General features: G+C 41.5%; 1 protein-coding gene across 1 annotated transcript; it reads right to left on the reverse strand.

Moving 5' to 3' along the window:
- Positions 1-1044: 1044 nt before the first annotated feature.
- LOC104305046 (interferon-induced GTP-binding protein Mx) lies at positions 1045-19600 on the reverse strand. The gene is made up of 13 exons (XM_009905861.2): positions 19370-19600; positions 17641-17836; positions 16572-16709; positions 14877-15031; positions 13164-13302; positions 12524-12722; positions 11685-11763; positions 10589-10711; positions 9358-9499; positions 7012-7170; positions 6034-6110; positions 4373-4615; positions 1045-1282 (listed from the first exon to the last, which is right to left on the reverse strand). Exons 1-13 carry the CDS (start codon positions 19598-19600, stop codon positions 1049-1051), a joined length of 2115 nt encoding a protein of 704 aa, XP_009904163.1. The 3' UTR covers positions 1045-1048.
- Positions 19601-19954: the final 354 nt, after the last annotated feature.

Below are 19954 nucleotides of genomic sequence, written 5' to 3' on the forward strand. Positions count from 1 at the left end.
GGAAAATAAAGAACACATGAATCCTTAACACCTAACACATATACGGGATATATGAAAATCCCCCAAAAACTTCCCCCATCCAGACTAAACCACAAACCTCAGTTGCTCCTTTTCTCCCGCTGGCTCACTGTTTCCCTTAATTACACGAGAAAATTAGTCAGACCTCTGAAGGCCATAAACAGACCTACTCCCCCCTATTACTGGAGTAAGGACTCCCTCCAGAGAGATGGAGGGAGGGAGGAAAGAGAGTTGGCCTTGCTGCCAGTTTATAAAGAGCAGAATGATTGGATTGAATTGATTGGATTGGATTGAATTGATTCCTGTGTCCAGTTCTGGGCTCCTCAGTTTGGGAGGGACATTGAGACACTTGAACGTGTCCAGAGAGGGGCAACAAGGCTGGGGAGGGGTCTGGAGCACAGCCCTATGAGGAGAGGCTGAGGGAGCTGGGGTTGCTTAGCCTGGAGAAGAGGAGGCTGAGGGGAGACCTTATTGCTCTCTACAACTCCCTGAAGGGTGGTTGTAGCCAGGAGGGTGTTGGTCTCTTCTCCCAGGCAACCAGAACAAGAGGACACAGTCTCAAGCTGTGCCAGGGGAAGTTTAGGCTGGAGATGAAGAGAAAGTTCTTCCCAGAAAGAGTAATTGGCCTTTGGAAGGGGCTGTCTGGGGAGGTGGTGGAGTCACTGTCCCTGGAGGTGTTCAAGAGGGGACTGGACGTGGCACTTGGTGCCATGGTCTAGTCATGAGGTCTGTGGTGACAGGTTGGACTCGATGATCTTTGAGGTCTTTTCCAACCTTACTGATTCTATGATGCTATGATTCACAAAGTTACCATTTTCCAGTCCATCCCCTGGACCTTTCTGGTCCTCCTGGAAGACTTGACTTTATTTTTTTTTTTTTCAAAAAGGCACCCACCTCAAACCATGACAACCCCTAATGAGTGAAATGTTAGAGGTATTTATTGATGTTACATCTTACAGCGGCTTTTGCAAAGTTCTTCAATAATGCTAGATAACAAAGCTAGAACAATAGTCCTAAAAACTGAAGGGCTCTACATCGAGGCGAAGTCTCTCAGGTACTGGCAGGCTTTGGTGAGACGAGTGACTCGCTGAATGAGGCAGTCCCTCTGTTTAGCAGCTTCACTGTCCTCCTGAAGGAGATTGCTTATTTTGTCTTTTTCTTGCAAAAGGTGCAACATGGCACTTTGTAAGTTATCTCCGCAGTCATGAAGGGCAGAAGACAGGATGATCAGGGGTATCTGATTTGAGAGGCGTCTGCTTGCTCCCTGCAAGAAGAGCAAACAAAGTAGAAGCCTCGTCTCCCACAAAGAACTGAAACTGGTAAGAAGTGGCAGCGCGGTTTTCAGTGTGTTGTACTGAGTCACTCTTCAAGAAGTGAGTGCTTCTAGGAGCTAAAAGATGTTTGCCATTAATCTCTTCTGTGCCTAAAGATCTAAACATTAAGAGTTACAGGAATGTCAGCAGTTAGTGTTTTTCCCTTGCAAACTAGATCCAAGGCAGGCCATTCCCTGCTTAGCTCTGCCAGCTCTTCTTGGTAAGAGTTACATGAAGACATAGCCGATGAATAGTACTTGTGAACAATTTCTGGCATCACACCTATGTGCTCTGCATGCTTCTAGTCTCTTATGGTACAGGAAATCAAACTGTTTTTTCCAAAAGGCTGTAAAATTCTCTTTAGCCTTAAAGGAAAATGTCTTCAGCAGTATTGAGACTAGACTGGGTCTGCATTACATCTATTGATACCTCAATGAGATGATTTTCTGCAAAACCTGACAAGCTGTTTGGTCTATTTATTGATGCAAATGAAACCAGATTGACCTAGAAAAGCTTGTGGGACCCTTTCCCCAGAGACAGCTGCATGGCCTGAGGGCCTGCCTAGTACTCTTGGGCAATGGGAGGTTTACAACCTCTCCGGTCCTGGGAAGGAGCTGCGTCCAGCCCTTCTGGTGCCAGGTGAACGTTTATGTCTGTGTGACTGCAACTGATGTGCCATCTTCCTTTCTTTTTGTGGCACTTGACTAAAAAAATATGATGGGAAGATGAGTTAGGAGCACATTTGATTTGTAGGTCCTACAGGGTTTCGGTAGAGAGTTAAGCTGTTTCTGCCTTTAAATACGTCTGGAGCTCAGTGGATGCAAATCTCTTGCGTATAACGATGGGGCTGAGTTCAAGCTGAAAAATACCCAAGACCTGATGTTTATTTTTTCTTTCTAGTTTGCAAAGATCTAGACAAGAGAATAGAATAGAATAGAATAAACCAGGTTGGAAGAGACCTTCAAGATCATCACATCCAACCTATTATCCAACTCACCTAATCAACTAAACCATGCAATCCAGCACCCTGTCAAGTCTCCTCCTAAACACCTCCAGTGATGGTGACTCCACCACCTCCCCAGGCAGCCCATTCCAGTGGGCAATCACTCTCTCTGTGTAGAATTTCTTCCTAACCTCCAGCCTAAACCTCCCCTTCTGCAGCTTGAGACTGTGTCCTCTTGTTCTGGCGCTGGTTGCCTGGGAGAAGAGACTAACCTCCGCCTATCTACAATCTCCCTTCAGGTAGTTGTAGAGAGCAAGAAGGTCTCCCCTGAGCCTCCTGCTCTCCAGGCTAAGCAACGCCAGCTCCCTCAGTCTCTCCTGATAGAGCTTGTGTTCCAAACCCCTCACCAACTTTGTTGCCCTTTTCTGGACATGTTCCAGCAAGTCAACATCCCTCCTAAACTGAGGGGCCCAGAACTGGACACATTACTCAAAGTGTGAGTAAGCAATTTGAGTCAGCTAAAACACTTGGTCTCTGCATTCTCTTGGTACTGCTGACCATGGTGGGAGGAATTCTAGGTACTATAAATGTAGATTATTTTTTTTCTGGAGGCAAATTCTACCCATAATCTTGTTAGTCCTGCCATAGGTGACAGAGATTCATGCATGTCGTTTCCAAAAGTCATGGACACTTAAGAGCTTCTATCTCATTCAAAATGTATTTGGCTTTGCGTAAGTTCCTTGGAGAGATGATGCCCTGGCACCTGCTATTGCAGAAAATGTCAATTAGGACACTTTAAAAATGTGCAATAGCATCCAAGACATGTGTTATAGCAGAGAGTATAGCGAGGTAGGAGGGAAGAGATTATGCAGTTCTGCCTTTGCCTCTTGTTCTCTGAAAGCCGATGGTTTTCTCTCCATCAGCCTGAGCAGCCTGAGCATTTTATTGCAGGAATTTGTCAAAACACTTCTATTGAAATTCAGGGTGAACTGCCACCTACCTTACTGCATTATTGATATTGAACTTCTTGCTTTCTGAGTTAAAAAAAAAAAAAAAAGGATAAAAAAGCAAATCCTGAGGCTGCATGTTCTCTTTGCTCTCTTTCTTTATCATAATCCTTTGTTAAAACACCACATTTGTCTTCAGAGACTTAACTTCTGTGGAGGTATCTGCAATACAGCATACATGCTCTGATCTCCACAGATAGCCAAATCTATTTTAATGTAACATTTTGTCATCGCTCCTCCTGCCACATTCGTTTAGGATCTGCCTGCAAGCCACTGACACTACATTCTGCTGTCAGCAGGAATATGCAGAGGGGCTTGAGGCTGACCTGAGCTCTCAGACACTGCCAAATGTTGAAATGCTGTACATAATGTTCTTAAGCTTGTGGAAGTTAGGATTATTTGAAAACTGTGAGATGAACTTGCAGTGGGGAAAGCAATCCTAGGACTGTTGCTTTCTTTATTAGAAAGGGAGGTTTGCCATTAATGGAGTATCAATAACTTAATTACAGGGCCAAAGGCTCTTCTCCATCCTATCATCTCTTCTGTACTGTAAGTGACTGTCCTTTCCTCTCCCTAACGCTTGTTTCCATAGGAAAGCCAGAAAGAGATCATTGTACTGGTATGGAACTATACAGGCAGAAGGGAGTCACGCAGTTCTCCACAAAAGGCTGGAGAAAGGTGAAAAAAAGGACTCACTTGTCAATGGAATATTCCCTGAGCAAGGGGCACCTGCAGCAGGGAGCCATGCCAGGCTGGGTGGTAGCTAAACAAGTGGTTTAGGAGCTAGGTGTCACTCTAACAATCTGTAGGCTTTCCTAGTCACCACATCCTGAACTGTGCAACTACTTCTCCTGGTCACTGTGCTGATGCAGCCTGACAGACCAGCTTTGTCCTGGGACTTTCATCACTGGACAGAAGCTCCAATTAATTAATACAGAAGCTATGAGTGTACCTGGATGAGACACTTACACCCTCTGGCTACTATTCCATGCATAGTAGTATGATATGACTATAGCGAGATGTGGCTGAGGGTTAGGTGCTACAGCATTCAGAATGTAGAGGAAGTGCTGTATTGTAGGCTGTAAACTTACATTGAAATAGGCCATTGTGTGATGAACCATATCCTTGACAAGGAAGGGATCTTGATTCAAACCAAATACAAACTGAGTCTCTTTCCCACTGCCAAATTTGTCCGTCTTTTCTGCCCTAATAGTGGTTAAATCCTGCAGGTAAATGCTATCCTGGCAGTATAAAATTCTCTCCATTTTAAACTGGCTCCATATCTGTCTTTCGGTCTCTGCTGATTGTTTCTGTATAATGTCTTCAATTCTGATCTAGGAAAGAAAAGAATGACAAGTTCTTAGACATTTGTTTGCTTTGTAAAAGTTCTGGTGCTTAGCAGTGAACAGCAAGTTTGGCACGGTGTTCAACAGTCCTTACCACAGCACTGCCAAATTCCAGACCAGCTCTTGGGAGCACAGAGTAAGACTTTAGATTCTGGTTCCTCTGTTGTGAAAGAGCGGGAAAATGTGGCAGTTTTGTCCCCTCCTTAAACATGAGTGGCATCAGTTAAAACCTGATGTTTGGACCCCAAAGGAGAATAGAACATTGGTGGGAACAAGCAGTGATGACCTGCCATGAATTCAGCCTTCAGCTGAATTATTGCATGCATTTTGTTTGTGACTACCTCTTGAAGTAGGCAGTGACAGCAGGCACTGGTGTGAACTTCATTGCCCCTCCTTCCCTTCTAAATAGCTGTAGTCTTCTGCCTGTTGTCACCAAATGAACTCTGTCTAACCCCTCACCATTTGAGACTTTCTTTGTGGTAATCTGTTACTTTCTGACCTTTTTGATATTTCTACCTAAAAGTCTGGTATGGGCAGCAAAAGTCCCTTAGTCATCTTCAAATTCCTTTAAAATGCTTTTCTAGCATCCCTAAGAAAGCATCCCATCTTTTTTTGTCATCTTCAAGTGTCTACCAGAACTTCCTTTTAATTTCTCTCACCGTGTTATGCCTAAAGACCCTCCCTGAACACTTCTGTGTCTGGCTGAAATAGCTTATTTGCTTGCTGCCTGGTTGGCCTAGGAGCTCAGTAGAGATTGACTATGGAACTCAAATATCAAGCCATCAATTTCTTTCACATTTGCCTGTGAGTTTCCTTTTCAAGGAGTACTCTGTGAATGACTCTGCTTTCCAGATGCCCAGCATTGTTTCTTATCTTCCTCAAAGCTATTCCTAAGAAAAAGTCCCCAAAACATGCAGCACCAAAACTATGATCAGTCTTCTTAACTCCCAGTCAAATAATTTTTAGCTTGTGTGCTGCTGCTCCCTTTTATCAAAGATGAGATTCCTGCACTGGCTAACATCCTGACTTGCCTTTCAGGGAGGGGAAAGCACTGTTCAGTGCTCTGAGGCTGCCTACATGCTTACAAATCACTGCAGGGCTTAAATTTGGAATGAATTATAAGCTCTCCAAGGCAGCCATTTTAATTTGCATTGTGTTGTATGCATGAAGGTCGTGAACAGAATAAATGAGGAATATATGTTTCAGGTCCTGACAAAGTTCTGCTGAAAGGCAAAATGCATTTCATTAGTGCCACTATAAACAGGCTATAATTTTCAAACTCTTCCTTAGTTTCATAAAAACCAGAGGCCTCCAAGAAATTCCATACTTGCAATGGAATACATACTGTAAGCATGGCTGTATGTATAAATGCCACTCGGTCTTGCTCTTGTGTTATAGTGTCTTACCTTAGCAGCCTTGTTTAGATTGGGAAAATTAGCAAAATGCCTTTTAGTGAGTTCCATAAGCTTCTCTTCAACCAGTCCTAAGGCAAGAACAGACAGGCAAAATAGAGTCAAACAAGGGTTTTTTTAAAAGCTCTTCTTAATATGAGGCTTGGACAAACTATTTCCTATATTCATGTAGAAATAGCTGAGCAGCTGTACCAATGTCCTACGCCTTTACAACCAATACAAATGAGTAAGAATTTAGATTTCTAGATCCAAGTGTGTGAGACATTAAAGACCTCCTGCAACCACTTAGGACCTGAGAGACTGAGTATCACTGAGATTTCCTTGATAAAGTAATTTCTGTGCTTACAGCTGTGTCTGACCAGAGGTACCATCACTTGGCCAAGGTAACACATCTGCATCTCACCCACAAGTGGCTTCCCCTGGAAGAGTAACTAGTGCATATAGTACAGAGGACTGAGTCTAGCATAGGCACCATAGCTGCCTTGTAAGGTAAACATAGGAGAGACAGGATCATGACACCTTTTCTTTTTTTGAGTGTTCTTACTGGATGAACCCTTTCCCCCAGCCCCAGTAGTCACTGCATAATACTTAAAATGTCATGTAAAGAATTGGCAAAGAAATTGGGTTCCTAGTTCAGGTTTGTGAATAACACTCCCTGGGCTTGGGAACACCACTGGCACTAGGTACTTCTACTATACTACTTATAGCTGTATTCAAACTCCCACCACCCACTGAGAAAAGCATTAACAAATGCTAGAGACCATGTGCAGAATTTGGAGGCTCTAGAGAAGAAGCAAACCCCTAGGATGAATCGGATTCAATTCTCCACTCTGAAGTATCCCAGCTGGAGCTCATGCTCATGAGCTGGAGCTCATGCTCCAGCAGGGAGAACATCAGCTTATCCAGGAAAAAAAATTGTCAGACAGCCCCATGTCTCCCATGGGACAGCTTCGTGAGGCCTGTGAGACATACCAATCACTTTGTTCAGTATCTCGATGGCTGGCTGCTCCAGTTGTAGGATTTGCTCTTTTATGATGTCCTCAAATGTCCTGTAATTGGAAAAGGCTGCGAGCTCCCGTCCACGATACTGATCTTCATATTTCCGCACTTTATTTGGTACAACATTTTTAACTGTAACATTAAGATAACATTGCTTTAGTACTAAATCACTCAATTTATACATTTCAGATTTAAGAGGGAAGTATTTTTATTCTCTTTGAAATTATTTTTAGAACAGCTACTGAGATGGTCTTTCAAGCTGTATGCAACACAAGTGAGCCAGCACACACCATCAGTTGGCATGAGCTGTCTTACATGCTGGATCAGGCATCTAACCGACAGAAAGCAACCCAGAAATTCTGATGGGGATCACAAAATCTTGGATTTTCTTGGAACTGCTACCCTCACAGAAGTGGCCATTAGCAGTTACTTCTTCACTCTAAAAAGCCCAGAATAAAACAGAACTCCAAACTTGCCAGTTCCAGGGAATCTACTCTTGACTAGTTGTTTTTTATTCAAAATATCACTGTAAATTTTTCTTTGTTGACACATGAATTTGCCATCTTAAAGGAGATATGCCCCTTTGAATTAGTTTACATTTTCAGGTAAAGGTGTGTTCCTAAGCATTTGAAAAGATTTTGATGTTGGCCTGGTTTTGGAGTCAATATTGTGAATCATGGATCAAGTGCACGTGTGGAAGTGGAATTCAAGCCATGAATACATTCAGTCCTAACATTCAGACATATGAATCCATCACTGGACAACAACAACAACACAAGCACAAACAATAAAATACAGAAGTGGATGTGGAGTATCTGGTTCAGAGTCTGAAAACATGACTGTACAGTTAAGGTAGTACAAAGCTGTAGCATGGCCACAAGAACATCTGGCAGCTTTGCATCAGGGAGTTTAGGCCTTCATGTATCCAAAGTATCTGCTGTTTTGTAATACTTTCATTCCTCATAAGAAAGCTGAAGTTAAAGAGAGTCATCTGACATGCAATGCTATGCCTTCAGAAATCCTAGCAGTGGCTGGTAACAAAGCTTTTTGTTGAAGATGGGCTTCCTACAGCTACCTCTAGTTTTCAAGCTATGTAAGTCAACTTACTCTGCTGCACATGTAAAGACTTCAGCTGAGTGTATGTACGTGATTTTGGGGTAGCATTTTGACAGCAAGAGCTGTGTTGTTATAAAAGCTGCTGTGTGCTGCTACCTTCATCCTATTGTAAAGTCAGATGTATTTGTTCAAATCAATTAATATAACCTAAAGTGCCCAGAGGATTCCCCTTGCTGGTTCAGCTGCCATGTGATGCATTCTGTATTTTCTGCATCTCAGTTACCCTTTGTCCTCTGAACAAGCTGCATCCTTCTGCTAGTGCTTTCTGCTGGTTTTACATCTATTGCTTCTTCCTATCACTGCCTTACTTTTTTATCCCTCTTGTCAGTTGCCTTGGTACTTCACAGATGGAACATTAGAGGTATTAACATATGCCTGTCTGTCTGTTTTCACATACATGCATATATATATACACATATCTTTGTCTCTGGCTGACAGCACCTTCGCAGTGTATTTGTACTTATCATTGTAGAGCCACTAGTGATGGTATGGCAGATGTGCATCAAAGGAACTTGTTTCAACAGCTACTGCTTGACTGGCAGCTGATGCTATTTCATCTCCAGGAGCAAACAATGAGGTCTCTGAAGGATGTGTAAAAGATGATGCAGAAGACAGTGAATGTTCAGCAGAGTTCAGCGAGTGTATTGCCCCCTGCTCCTCAGTTTCAAACTGAGTTCAGTTAAACAACTAGCAAGGTGGGCAATGTACAGAAAGGAGTGTTCTTCACAAGGTTTTGGTTATTTCAGACTCAGAATTATTTTCTCCACACCTTGTACACTGCTAAAGCAGATCAGAAAAAGGACCAAAATTCCAGAACATTCTTAATAATAATAATAATAGAACTATAACAAATTCATTATATAGTTTAAATATGTTGTGGATATTATTATTTATGGATGTTGGTTTTGCTGCTGTTATTTAGAAGAATGGTTCAGAGAATCACCAAATAATTCAGTATCAGCATCCACATTCTTGATGTTATTGCTTTGCTGGAAGGAGGAGACATCATCTGATCTCTGTAATGGCAGCATCTAATGCAGGCTGGACCAAAGCGTAACTTGCCTAGCACTATAGCAGATGAATGCTCCTAGCTTCTTGTTTTTCACCTTCTTGAAAACAATCCACTGATGATGGTGTGTTTAGATTTAAATGCAAGGGGATGGAAGCTCAGGTTAGCTCCAAGTGATGGTTTTCCATGCTTACCCCTTGCAGCACACTCCTGGAGAATCATTGCCCACGTATTAAACTCTTTGCGAATTTTGGAGAAGAGTCTAGTTTCATTTCCAAACACTTGCTCCTCTCCGAGTACCACCTGAGAAATGTCTTGATTAAAGAGTTTGATCATCTGTAATGAATGAAAGAACATGCAAGCAATGTAATAATGTTTCATTTCTTTAGACTAACCTGCATATATTAAGTAATTCTGCAGGCATTTAATGTTAAAGCAGGGAGAGGGTTCATTGAAAACACCACGTCCTTACATCTGTTATGCTCTTAGATCCTGAGTGTTTGCTGGTAGTTGTGTGTTTGTTGTTTTTTTCAAAACCAGCAGAGGTAGAGGAGAACAAACCTGATTTTTTTTTTTTTTTTTTTTTAGTTTTTATTTTTTAAAAATTTGGTTTATTTTATTTTTGTTTTCCTGTGGGATTCTTAAAACCATTTACTGAATTCTAATTGACCAGACTTGTATGAAGTCATTGAGGGCTGGTGAGCCCTTCATAAGCACCTCTGCTGGACCTGGCATAAGGTTACTGTGACTGATTAGCCCTCCAAGATGAGACACTGAGACACTTAGATGGACTTGCAATCCATCTTTTGCTATCAGAAATTCATTTGATGTTATGAGTGCTGTAAACAATGGAAACAATGCCAGGCAGGCAGGAATATAACAAGAGAACACAGTCTCAAGCTGCATCAGGGGAAGTTTAGGCTCGAGGTGAGGAGAAAGTTCTTCACTGAGAGAGTCATTCGCCATTGGAATGTGCTGCCCAGGGAGGTGGTGGAGTCACCGTCCCTGGAGGTGTTCAAGAGGGGACTGGACGTGGCACTTGGTGCCATGGTCTAGTCATGAGGTCTGTGGTGCCAGGTTGGACTTGATGATCTTTGAGGTCTCTTCCAACCTTGGTGATACTGTGATAAGTTTTCCCTCTCTGAGGTGCTTGATTTTGACCAATCAGCTGAGCTATTATTCAGTTCTCTGGTTATATATTAAGAGAAAAAGATAGGAGATGGGGCCATGAGTTCCTATGCTCCATTATTTGTGCAGGCATGATGTATTCCTGCCATGTTTGTCTATGTTTCTCTCAAAACGCTTCAGTGGTTGCTACCATAAACTTACTGGTGGTTCATGCTGACAGTTTGCCTGCTTTAGGTGGTATCTTTTTCTCCCACATTTAGCTCTTTGCTCTGTGACCAAACCAACACTGATACTTACATCTGTGAGATAAGTAAACTTCTCAGAATCTCTTTGGGGTGTACCTCTTCTATACCTCTGTAGATCCTGTAATGACTTTTGGAGAATCTCACGTATTTGGTTCTCTAGTGTTGGCAAAGTTTTCTAGGAGGTAAACAGTAAAGAAGGAATTTAGGTAGGTTGAGCATATCTGGTTTTAGAAGGAAAACAAAATCCCTCTAAGAAAGATCTACACCTTCATATGGTCATTGCTGGGTTTAGGAGTCCAAGAACTTCTTGTCCTTGCATCCCATGAGTGACAGTAAGTGCAGAAGTGCAGACATGGCCTTCATTGAAAGAAAGCAGGGAACTAGGATTTCACTAAGAAAAAAACAATCCTGCATCTCACTGCAAGGCAGGCAGAGTAGCTGCGCTCCAGGGCAACATTTCATCTACAGTTAGACAAAAAAAAGTCCTCACAGGTAGTGCCAAGGAGGGGGTGATGCAGGGAATGTAGTGACCCCTCTATTCCTGATAAATACCTGATTGAACGCCACTGTTTAGCTGCTTGTTTTAAGTAGGGCTACACAATTATTTTTTCTTTTTCTTTAGGACTTAACTTAGAGTTTCCCCAAATTTTAGCATTCTCTGTAAATGGAGTAAGATATATCACTTACATGCACATAAAATTAAAACACCAATATTGGTATAGTAATCTAAAAAACCAATTAGATCTTACTTGAGATTCGGAAGACATTTACAGTTAAATAGAAATTATTGTCTTTTAGTAAGATCATAGCAGTCTTTTAGTAAGGTCATAACAGTAACTTGTCACCCAGCCAATCCATACTCCACCAACTAAAAGAAATATCATCACTGTCATTGCAAAGGCAGGAGTCACAAATAGATGAAATGATTTGCCTATGGTCAGTCTTCATCTTAATGGCAGATCTGAGGACAAAGTGTAGGTTTCTTTAATCTCAGCTCAATTTGTTGTGAGATTACCAGACTGAAGGATAATTAAGTGCTATCTATGTGTATAAAGATGCAATCAACTGCAATCCAAGGCTGAAGGGCTGAACTAATGTTCAGATAGTCACTGATTCAAACAGGTTAGTGCAGCACCTTTGATACTTACAATAATGTGCCTCACGAGTTCGCTTGTGAGCTTCTCTGCCAGACGAGGGACAGTAGCCCTTCCTTCTTCCATAAGAATCCTGAAAAAAAGAGGAAAGGTGGTTTTGGATAGATCATGGGTGCAGGGCAAGGAGGGAAGCAGTGCTGACGCTCTACTCTCTTTTTCCTAGTTCAACTACACAAACTGAGAAAGGAAAGGGCGCCCTGGGAATTACCAGTAGAGATGCAGCAGCAGCCTGGGACTCTCTGGGCACCATGGCATTTATACAAGGATTTGACAGCTATTGCTGCTGGCTAAGCAAAGAGGAACAGAAGAATTGAAAAATCGTGTATTCTAACCGCAGATTAATGTGCTGCTGCATTATTTCTGTATGTGCTAAGTTCATTGACTCAAAACCCTTTTCATCTGCCATTCTTTATTTTGTGATTGAAGTGTTGCTGAGTCATCTTCTGGGGAGATCTGTCCTCAGCAAGGGCAGTATTCCTTTCTCAGGCTGAGTTTCACTGTTTCCAAGTGAACAGAAAAACTTCAGTGTTTGCCTTGTGCTCAAACTGAAGTGTGCAGATGCTTAACTTGAATACTTTGGAACTGTTATGAGCTTCTGAAGTTCGTTGCACTTAATGGGGTTAAGGAGAGATCCATATCAAACTTGTATCCAAAACACACTTTATAAGCTTATTTGACATGTAAAATTCTTCTGACATGCTGAAACGCAGCAATGAGAAGCAGTGAGTATAATGAATGCATCTTTGTAACCCTAACTTAAATCTCACGAGTTAGCAGGAAGCTTTCAAGTGATTTTAATGTAGTTTTGATTGGGTCCTTTCTACAAGAAGTACCTGAAATGTTTATGATTCTCAAAGAATGTTCTCTCTTTCTCAATTGCAGAGGCCAAGTCTAGTTCATTGTAGATGTCCTGCTGCCCACGACACCTCACGATCATGTAGCCTTTTTTGAGGGGGATGACCAGGTTTTGTATTATTTTAATGACAGTCTCTTCAGTTCCTTTGTCTACCAGATCAGGTTTTGTGAGAATCCCTGTGAGGTTACCCAAAGAGAAAGTTAGTTGAGCACAGATGTTAAAGGTGAGAGAGGCGCAGTATGACACTTTTTCACCAGGGTGGGAACACTCTGTATCATGTTTTATAAAGCAGCTTCTCTTTGTTTTGTTTTCCCTCTCCTAGAAAGCTCTCAGCTCCTGGTCTTGGCAATATAAACCTTGCTCTACAGCTGACCTCCCACCATGTCTTTTGCCTCAAAAACCATTTTTGACAGGTAGCAGCAAAGCTTTCCCACCGTTAAATCTGAGATTTTTAATTCCCAGTTATTCATAACATGAATACCAGCAAGACTCAAAACTGAGGGATTCTTGTAGCTACTTATAGTTTCACAGATCTGGCATGGAATACAGAACATCAGACCTTCATGGAAAAAGTGATTTGCACTTCTCTTTAACTTGTAGCTTAAAAATCACCTCACCTAGTGTTCTTTCTCCACTGGGGTCCACCTCTTGAGCCATTTTCAGTGCTTCTGTTGTTGCAATATCCACATTACATGGCACCACTACCAAATTCAGCGTCTCTTTGCAGCCTATTGTTTTTTTAAGTAGCATTTTGATCTGCAATGCAATACAACAGTAATGAAGTTGAGTAAAATCAGAAGCTTGCATGCAGGATGTGACTATTTCTAGCAATATGAGCCACTGTCTGATGACATTAAATATCACATAATATCACTAAGGATTGTGTTGCATGAATGGCACAGAAATGGGTCAGCAGAAGAATGCAGCTTCTTTTCCTACTTCAATATTAACCTAAACATCTAGTATGGATGAGACCAGACTGTTGTTATACCTGTCCTGAAAGCTATGTAAAGTTTAACGTCTCATGCATGTAATCTTTCATTGTGGGACTATTACAGATACTTCATAAATAATCACGAGTAAGAAAAACAAATCCTGACATTTAGATACACACTTATGGAAAGAAAAATGATGCTGATAACTCTCAAACTTTTATCTCTGAAAGGAGGACAAATATCTTCAGCTTGTATTTCAGTGGAGTATTTGTGGAAAATAAAGTCACAAAACGAACCAAAACCAAGTCACATGTGACACCTAGTTGTTGCTGTTTCTATGTTTCAGCACCAAACTAAAGGAGTATCTCATAGTTTGTGTTGTTTTGCAAAAGGTTCGCATGGCTCTGTTGTACTTATACTGACACAATTTTTTCCTGAGTTAGTGCCTCTCTTTTCTACTTCCCATCCATTCCAAATATCTGACATACTACAATGCTATAGCTTCCAACTCTGAAGGATGCAGGCAGCCGGGGACAACACAAATGTGTGGATCATGTCATATTTGCTACTTTCTCCTGAACACAATAGAAAGATTACTAATTGTGAAATTAAATTACTCTTCCCTGAGAGTAATGTTCATAGGCATATCTAATTTAGTTTGGGCTACTCTTACTCCAAATTCTTAATTAAGAGTATTTTAGGAGAAACAATACACTCAGCTCCTGCACATCACTCTCATAGCTGGCCTTGTCCAAACAGTTTTATTTGTGTTTCCCAGCATTTCTTCTAAAAGCAACCAGAGGAAGAGAAGAGACTTCCTCCAGTTTTAACTCATATTCTGTTTCCCTCAAGAAAAGGCCTACTGGGATCCCTTAAGGGATGAGACAAAAAGCAAGTCAATCTGATTCTGATGTACTCTTGTACTTAAGTAAGGGATGACAGAACAACAAACCTGTAAGAGGGCTGGTTTGCTGCCTTGCTCCAGGAGAGCTTAGAAGAACTCAGATCTATTCACCTTTGACAAATACCTCCACAGAGATAACATGTTTTGGGATGTATCTATCTTCCAGACTGTGATCTAGCCAAGGGACACAGGGACTGAACTGTTTTCAGGGTCCACATGGCTGGGTTATTCCATGGGTAGACCATGTCAAGGAACCTGAGGTGATTCCTTCACAGCTAGCGTAGGTAGTTCCCTCTTGTATGACTGGACAGACAAGAGATCCTGGACCTCACTGTTCCTACAATTAAGGAATTGTCTGAACAACAGGCCTGTTTCTTAGTGTAGCTCTACTGCTTGCTCAGTGGCCCAGCATAACGACTTCAAGGCTTTGACAGCAGATAGGTTACCGAAGTGATTCTGTGTACAGGTTGGCACATGAGACTGCATTTTACCTGTTCCCCAATGTCTTTTGGCTGATTCCCCACGGCCATTCTGGCAATTCCAGGAAGATCAATTAGTGTCATATCTGGGACATGTGGGGAACAAACTTCTAGGGAAATTATTTCTTCACTAATGGCACCTGTAGTACCGGCCACAATGTCCTGGGCTGCAAGGAGAAAAGAGCAAGGCAATGAATACCAGCTTCAAACAATGCATTGAAGTGAAACAGAACACAGAATCTTGGCTTGACTTTTTTCAGATCCAGCCACACATATAAATCAATTTATGCAAAAATCTAAGGAAATGATTATTCAATACCTAGATATGTGGACCGCAATATTTTACAGAGCATATAGTGTAAACTTTCATATATGCAAACAAAATCCTTCTAAATAATCCACAAAGAAAGTGACTGGGTAAAATACCTCTCAGTTGTGGAAATAATTCCTCAACATCAAGACATTTTGCAGGTGTTAATTAATCCTTGGCTGCCTTGGAAGATAAATAGGTGTTATTCTGTGTTACTCACATTTTGATAGAGAAGCTGATAGATTGAGTAATTTGTCCCAGATCACAGAAACATGGAATGTTAGGGGTTGGAAGAGACTCTAGAGATCACCTAGTCCAACCTCCCTGCCAAAGCAGGGTCACCCAGGGCAGGCTGCACAGAAATGAATCCACGTGGGTTTTGAAAGTCCCTAGAGAAGGAGACTCTACAAGCTCTCTGGGCAGCCTGCTGCAGTGCTCCATCACCCTCACCGTAAAGAAGTGTCTCATCATGTTGAGGTGAAACCTCCTGTGTTCCAGCTATTACCCACTGTTCCTTGTCCTATCAGTGGGCACCACAGAATAGAGACTGGCACCTTCATCTTGACACCCACCTCTCAGATATTTATAGACATTGATAAGATCTAAACATCTAGAATGATCTTACCCTGATAGATCTTCCCTGTTGATAAGATCTTACAAGGTAATGATTACATTACAAGGTAATGATGCTTGAACTGTGAACAGCACAGAAAAACAAGGAAATCTTGTAGCCATTCTCATGAGAGATTTTCAGTTCTCTAATTAGCTTCATCCAGACAAGTGGAAGGATATTTTGAACATATCAGAATGATATTTTGAAAATATCCAAAGGATATATTGAAAAGCTAAGGAAAAGAACATTAGGACAAATAGGGCTGTGCTAGTCAAGAAAGTAAGGGCAATGCACCTTGTTTACTGCCCTTTGAGTAAGAATAATCTTTCCATACACAGCATGAAATACACTAGCTGGCAGAAGCTCTATATGCTCTCCACTCTGCCTTCTTGCAGTTTTCTCCAAAATCATAGGATTTCCAGCCACAGACACTTCAACTATTTTCTGAGCTTTTGAACTGATGACAGGAATCATTTAGGGCTCTGCAAGTTTAAATGTTGACAGACAACCTTCTCACACTAGGCAGACAGCATCCAGCTGAGGTAGCATCTTTAGCTCTTACAGGACATAATCTTCACCACTGAAGTAGTTAGTAGCACAGCACTCTCAAGAGAATGATATGATGCTACTCCACCTTCTTCTGCCCTGAATTCAGCTTTTGGTGTTACTTGTGACTACAGTCACTGTGCTAGCCTGGGAATTGCTGCTTAGCCTGAGAAAAGAGGAGAAAGGACTAAGAGGAGATTGGGCGAGCCAAATCAAAGTTGAATGCATTATAACTCACCAGATCTTACTGCTTTGTCCACCTCAGAGGCATTCTGAAGCTCTATGCTGGTGTTTCGGAAAGAAATTTTCCCTTTCCATGCCTGGGGGGCAGGCACTCTTTTCAATTTCAGTTCCAAGGGACATCGAGTAACAATACCTGCAGAAGTTTTAAAGACATCTCAGCAGATGTTACGTATGATACACAACCATAGGCTGCATGGTGTACGTGGGTTTGCCTAATTCATTTTACAGAGATACAGAAATCCTCCAGAAGACACCGCCAAAGGGCTCTTGTCTGACTTCTGGCTCACAATAGGACTGTTGCCAGCACTAGATGAGGTCAGCCACAGCTCTGTCCAGCCACATCTTGTCTTGCAAACCTCCAAGGATGCAGAGTCACACCTCTCTGGGTGATCTGTTTCAGTGTTACACCTGCATCCTATGAAAATCTTTCCCTCATGTTAAACCTGAAGGACTAAATTATATTGCAAACTCATGCAGAACTTGCACGTGCGTGTAAACCCACACACAGAGCTGGAAGGTGAATCCTCTTGAGCCGCAAGGCTTCCAACAATGTTCTCTAACTTAAATAGCATTCAAGGCACACGTTGGCAAATCAGAAACTTTGTACATTTATTCCCTGCTACAAAAAAAAAGCTATCTGTAAGAAAATCTTGTTAAAGAACCCAAACAAATCCCCAAAACAAATTTCAAAATTAGTCTTCCATGTGAAACTGATCATCTGCAGCAATACTCTGTGCTGGGAAATGCACAGCGTCAGCTGATGCTACCTTTCAATCTGTTCACAGTTTGGGGCAAATACATGGCACTATACTCTCCTTACTCCTGCTCTCATGACAACACAGAACGTGCACGTTGTTGGAGTTACCCTGCAGTGCCCCAACTGCACTTCCATTTCTTTTACTGGAAATGAGAGCTGAGAAGGCCCCTGAAGTTTCACAGTTTAGGTACAGTCTAGGATTGGAAGTATCCAATCCTAAACCAAAACACAGGAAGAAACAAAAATATATTCTCTTCTATCTCATTAAAGGGAACTTCAGGTGAAAACCTGAAAAGTCAGTTCTTACCATTGCCCCTAGGAAGAGCAACACCAGAAAGAGCTTCCAGGACAGAGCTTTTCCCAGAGCTCTGGTCTCCAATCACGGCAATGGCAGGTAAAGACAGGTCTTTTTCCACTCCAAGAGCTCTCAGACTGTCAATGAGATCAATGCAGGGTCGGATCTTTTCCTCATATTGGTTGTACAAGGTGTGTTCATCTGAGTTCTGGAATTAAACTTACAATTAATTTTCCTCAATTTTAAGTAAGTTGTTTCCACCCAAACAACCCCCAAACAAAACCAAACAAAAACCCCAAACCCAAACAAACAAAACCCAACCAACCAAAAAACCCCAAACCCAACAACACCAACAAAACCCAACAGAACCCTTCTAAGGCATCTTTTCCAGCTCATCAGTCATTGTTCATCCTTGCACCTCCATGTTATAAAGAGGTTATCTGTAGATATGGCAAAAGAAGTTAGGGTGGCTCAGTGACCTTCCTGATTAAAAATACCAATCTTTGTAAGCTAACCTAAGAAGGTAAAGAGTAAAAGAAGACCTCCTTACTAAGTGTGATTGGTTAATTTATTTTTTTCAAATAATTACCATTTTCTCATGTGCAGATGTACTGAAGTATGTTTATGTAAGTGTACAGTAGTCTCAATAATAAGAGCATCTAGTATAGAATAGCTTGTTAAATCTTTGTTTTGAAGATTTAGTTTGCATGCAGACACCAGAAATGTTCTTCTGTAGCATCCTTAACAGGTGGCTAAAATCCTTTAAATCATCATGGCTCCTCTGTCTCTGCCTCATTTTATGACAGGTTCATATGAGTGACTTGCTTTACAGGTCTTATTGTCACTTTTGGATTTTGATACACATGCCAGATATTAACACAGGCTCTTCACTTCGATACAAGCAAACTAAACAATTTTCAGCCCTTTACAAAGCTAGCCCACCTGCTGTCAAATGTGCAGATTGGTCTCTTTATGTTCTTCTCACCATGCTGCAGTATGACTGTTGATTTTAGAAAGATAATTTTGAGAACACAAATATTTTAAAGTCCCTAACAGGCCAGCTACATTCATACTTCATGTCTTTGAAAGGAAAAACTGATGCCTTCCACCATTGCCTTTGTCTAAGAAAGTCACCTCTGAAAATATTCTTGTCCATCAGTGGTAATTGAATGGAGCACATTTGCCTTTCAAGATGACAAAGACAGCATGCACTAGTGGAGGCTGGTATTTGAATACCTTACTGGTAACCCCTCTCCACTATCTTCAGTTCAGCATTTCCTAGCTAGTAAATCCTAACCATTCTCAACTTCATTAACTATGACATAGACTTTAAAGCAATCTGTTCTCAGTGTCAAGTACTACACACAGATTATTATTAACCTTTCTATTGAAGGTAGCAAAGTCTTAAAAGAAAAAATATATATCAGATTTTAGGATTTGTCTCCAACATTTGCTAATTCTTACCAATGAGACAGACACATGTTGTACATTAGATTGGCTGCTAGGTTGCTGCCATCCTGTTTTTCACACTTGCATTTTTTTATGCCTGCAGATTAACTGCTGATACCTATCTTCTGAGTTATGCAAATGATGGCTTGGCCCTTATTCCAGAAGTACTCCCCTGTTTGTACCTCACAACAGGAGATTACCCAAAGAGACAAGGGAATTAATTTTGCAGCACAAAGTATAATACAGGAGTAAAAATAAGAAGGGTTTACAGCCTCTTCTGGTCTCTTCTTACCTTGCCCTGTTCTCCATCATACTGTTTCTTCAGCTCCTTCCGCTCATAATTAGGCTTTCTCTCGATCATGTTTTCCGATGTTGGAGGACCATCATTTTCTAAGTCTTCTGGGAGAGGTACTGCAAAAGCGTCTATAGGTACTTTGAAGGAAGGTGATGCGGAAACATCTTTCTTTGGGGCGAGCTTGGCTCTTTCAGAACGTTTCTTGTCTGCTCCATGCCTATTATCCATGGCCTGCTGATTTTTTTTGCCTACCACGTAGGTTGCCCACAAGTGTTTCACCAAATAGTGATTACTATCTGGTTCAATCACGCTTGCATACAGCTTCTGAAATTAAACATGGGGCACTGAGTGACTCTGACTTGCAGCACTGATCATAGCAAAGAAAATCAAACACTACTTTTACGTACTGATTCAAACCTTGAGTAGATAATCAAAGTGCCATGGTTCTTTCCAAATTGCTGAAATTGCTCTCAAGAGATTATAGACTTGAAATGCTTCTCCCTACTTCTCTTATGCTTTGGTTGTGTTTTCAAAAAGAAGGTAGTTGCCACATAGTAAACAAGAGTATTTTGGGCAGTGGGT

This window comes from Dryobates pubescens, chromosome 12 (assembly GCF_014839835.1).
Source record: "Dryobates pubescens isolate bDryPub1 chromosome 12, bDryPub1.pri, whole genome shotgun sequence".
Lineage (NCBI taxonomy): Eukaryota > Metazoa > Chordata > Aves > Piciformes > Picidae > Dryobates > Dryobates pubescens.

Excerpts from the sequence above, each read along its gene's own strand:
- LOC104305046 (XM_009905861.2), bottom strand. The coding sequence starts at position 19,600 with ATGGATAATAGGCATGGAGCAGACAAGAAACGTTCTGAAAGAGCCAAG. Across the intron at positions 13,303-14,876 it reads CAAAAGACATTGGGGAACAG|ATCAAAATGCTACTTAAAAA; the intron begins GTAAAATGCAGT and ends ATTGCATTGCAG. Across the intron at positions 7,171-9,357 it reads CCAGGAGTGTGCTGCAAGGG|TTAAAAATGTTGTACCAAAT; the intron begins GTAAGCATGGAA and ends TTAATGTTACAG.